General features: G+C 32.8%; 1 protein-coding gene across 1 annotated transcript; it reads left to right on the plus strand.

Annotated features, from left to right (window-relative positions):
• The first annotated feature begins 714 nt into the window (after nucleotides 1-714).
• On the plus strand, nucleotides 715-1,410 carry LOC130939444 (uncharacterized). The gene has a single exon (XM_057867547.1). It carries the CDS (start codon nucleotides 715-717, stop codon nucleotides 1,408-1,410), a length of 696 nt encoding a protein of 231 aa, XP_057723530.1.
• Nucleotides 1,411-3,733: the final 2,323 nt, after the last annotated feature.

Here is a 3,733-nt window from a genome sequence, read left to right on the forward strand (position 1 = left end):
TTAATTAATTCTTAAAACTATTTAGTTAAAAAATTTGGCGGTTATAAATTGGATAGAAGTTAAACTCATTTTGTTGATTTCAAATCTAATGATGCATTGGCAAAGGTTTTTCTTTTTTAGAAACTAACAAATTAACCTCTTATTTTTTAGTATTTTTTAAATTATTTTAAATGATATTTTAGTGTCTTTAAAAATTAAGCATAAAGATATTAAATCTATTTAAGAAGAAATTCAGAATGTAAGTTTTAATACGGTTTGTATAGATGATATTGTAGTTTTGATGACTTGTTTATGCATTAGTAGTGTAATTTGGTTAGTTTATGTTTAGGTGATGGTTCTGTACTATTGTTTATTTGTTTCAAACTGACCCTTACGTTCCTATTGTGAGATTTTTGTGAGGTTTTTCTGGTAATTTTTTTTAATACAGTTAAAACAATAATAACTCAATCCAACTTTCAAACATAAAAAAATTTGATTCTCTTAACAGTTTCTCAAATATTTTTAACAATTTAAGATCTATGAAAAATATCAATTAGTAACGATTAACAAGTCATAACCAAATTTAAAACCACTTATGGTTGAGATAAAGATTAAATTCATTAATAAAAGAGATTTTCTTCTGCTATTAAAGAAACTCACAGGCTCTGTAAAAGCAACATAACCATAGAGTAAAAGAAATCAAAATTCTAAACTAATTACTTTCACTACCTTACAATGGAGTTCACCTCTTTTTCATGGGAAATCAATTCTAAAGAAGATCCAAGCATACCACAAGACTCCTATTTCGATGATTGTTTTTCCATCATCTTCAGATTCACCAAAGAATTGATCCAAATTACTCAAAGCACAAATTTTCCTTCTACTACAAGTACGGCCAATGAATCGTTCTTGGTTCCTTCTGATATCCTATGTAACTTCAGAGAAAACACTGCATTCTTACATGAAACCTTCTCTTCAGTGCCTATATCCCCGGAGATATTGGATCAAATTTTACCTGTCATGGGCGAAACCGCAAGAACGATTCTAAGCCATGAAGGGTGTGACTCCAATATGCGGAGCATTTTTGTGAACCTTTATGTTACCACGCGCATTGTTATTGAAGATTCTGATTTCTATAATGATGATATCGGTCAAAATATTCCTGAACCAGCTCAATTCGTGAATCTGTTGGAGAGATCAAAAATTGATGAGCAAGATGATGATGTTGAAGAACAATGTGCTATTTGTTTGGAAGAGTTTGAACATGGTATTGAAGATTCACGTGTAGCGATTGTTCGCACAAATTGCTCGCATGTGTTCCATGAATGTTGTATATTCCGATGGTTTCGGCGTTGTGCCGACCGTCAATCGCCTTATTCTTGCCCATTGTGCCGCTGCAACATATTTCCAACCTCACAGAGAGATGAATAGGTTCTTGGAAGGAACTTTTCGTTTTTAATTATTTATGTTATGCTTATGTAGCATTATTATCCTAGTATTTGTTAAAATGTGAATAAAATGTAATTTTTTTAGATAGGAAATCTCTAACCTCAAAATATAATTTTAAGAGTTATTTTGTAAATATTTGATAATTATTTTAATAAAAATATTATTTATATACTAAAATTAACTATTAAAATCAGTCCTAATGTATTTGTGTATAAAATATACGTAATTTAACTCATTTTTAGTGTATATTTTATGTTTTATTATGTATTCTATATTGTTAACAGATTTTGATAAATACCTAGTATGATTGTTATTTTAATACTATGTCCGAAGAAGATTTTTCGTAAAAGTCTTCCCACTTTCTCCTCATACACCATAGTCAGCGCACATTTGAAAATAAATTTTATTAACTTATATCCTAAAAATATAGGTTAAGCATATTATAAAAAAATATTTTATAAAAGTTATTGCAAAAATTAATTTTTTTATATTTTTAATACATCAAATACATCAAAAATATTTAAAAATTTTATTATTATATTTTTAAAATATATTCTTAAGACACAAGTTAGTTAAATCCTTTAAAAATTAGCATTATTATTATGTTGAAACATGAACATCCTTGGCTTTTGAAATCACAAGTCACATAATCTTAATGGTACTTAATTACTTCCAAGAGTTTCAATCACACTACAAAATAATGTTTTTATATGTTATAACCAAAAGGACAGTTCTATACCATTAAAAAGAACCAGAAAGCTAAACTACAAACTAATGTTCTGAAAACCGATTTGAACTGGCCGGTCGAATTTTGAACTGGTCACAAAGACGGTCGGACAATTATCAAAATCTTGAAATATAAAAACTGGAGTTGAATTGGTGAACCGGCCAGTAATCGGTCGGTCGAACCGAACCGTGATCCGGTCGGTTTTGGGCTGGGCACAAAACGCTGCCGTTTCAACGAATGAAACCCTAAATCAATGTTCTGATTTCTGAATCCCTAATTGCCTTCAGCTTCAGCCATCGAACACCATCACAGTCTCACACGGCCAGACGGGTTCGGTGTCGAGCATTCACCGCTGTCGCCGGCGTCGCACAGTCACTGACTCACCTCCGTCGCGCAGTCACCTCCTTCGACCAGTGACCTCCGTCGCGCAGCAGCCGTCGTTCGTTGGAGCTTGGAATGGCCACCTCCATCGCGCAGCAGGCGTCGTCCCTTGAAGGTGCTCCACCATTGGTCAGTTCACTCGGCGTCGCTGTCTCCCAAGTCCCACTCTCCCTATTGTTGTATTGCATGTTTTGTCGAGCTTCCAAAATCCAGAGTTCCAGGTAACTTTTTTTTAGTTATGAACTTATGATTGTTTGATTGAATCATTGAATAACTGTTGCATGATGAACTCTGATACTGTGAAGTGTGAATTCTGATACTGTGAATTCTGTTCGTTGAGTAGCTCTTTGATTTTGTGACATGATGAAATATGAAACTGTGAACTCTGAACTGATCCTGCTAAACTGAACTGGATTTTCTGATTTTGTGACATGATGAACTGCTAAACTGTGAACTCTTTGATTGAATAGCTCTTTGATTTTGCTTTGTTTACTGAACTGGATTTTGTTGTTTGCTGAATAATTGTGAATAATTTTGAATAATTTTGGATGTTGTTTGTTGTGAACTTGAGAGTTGAGATTATTGGGTTGGTTGCTGGTAATGTTTAGGTATGGATGAAAGTATCAACCTTTTACTTCTGTTATGTTATTGCTCTGTTGTCTTTAATATTTTTTGTTTTATTGTGATTTTTTGTTCTTGAACTTGTTAATTTGATAATTTACTAAATTATTGGGCTGCTGTTGTCTTAATTTGCTAAAGTGTTAAGTTGCTGTGATTTAATTTGTTGGATTTTTTTTTTTCAAGTTTTGTTGTTGTTTATTTGGTATACCTATTATTGTTCTTTAGATTATTGGGTTGTTGTGTTTTCTTTTTTAATTGTTAATTTGTTGATTTTTTAAATTGTTATTGTGATTCTTAGGTTACTTCATCCCTGAGGAGGAAAAAGTCAAGGAGTTATTCGAACACACACAAGGCGTTGCTGAGAGTGCATTGGAGAAGCTTCACAAGTTTGCTGAAACAATGCTGATGGAGATCCTGAATAGGAAGAAAGACGGTTTCGATAGGAATCGTCTGGAACTTTCTCATCTGACCGTTGTTACCAAGAATTTCTTTGATAATATGGTGACACAATTGGAGGATAGAGGGCTTGATGATGTGAATGTGAAGAGTTATGGTGAAAGCTCAAGCTCCTCCTCA

Source organism: Arachis stenosperma, chromosome 7 (assembly GCF_014773155.1).
Source record: "Arachis stenosperma cultivar V10309 chromosome 7, arast.V10309.gnm1.PFL2, whole genome shotgun sequence".
Lineage (NCBI taxonomy): Eukaryota > Viridiplantae > Streptophyta > Magnoliopsida > Fabales > Fabaceae > Arachis > Arachis stenosperma.

Excerpts from the sequence above, each read along its gene's own strand:
- LOC130939444 (XM_057867547.1), top strand. The coding sequence starts at position 715 with ATGGAGTTCACCTCTTTTTCATGGGAAATCAATTCTAAAGAAGATCCA.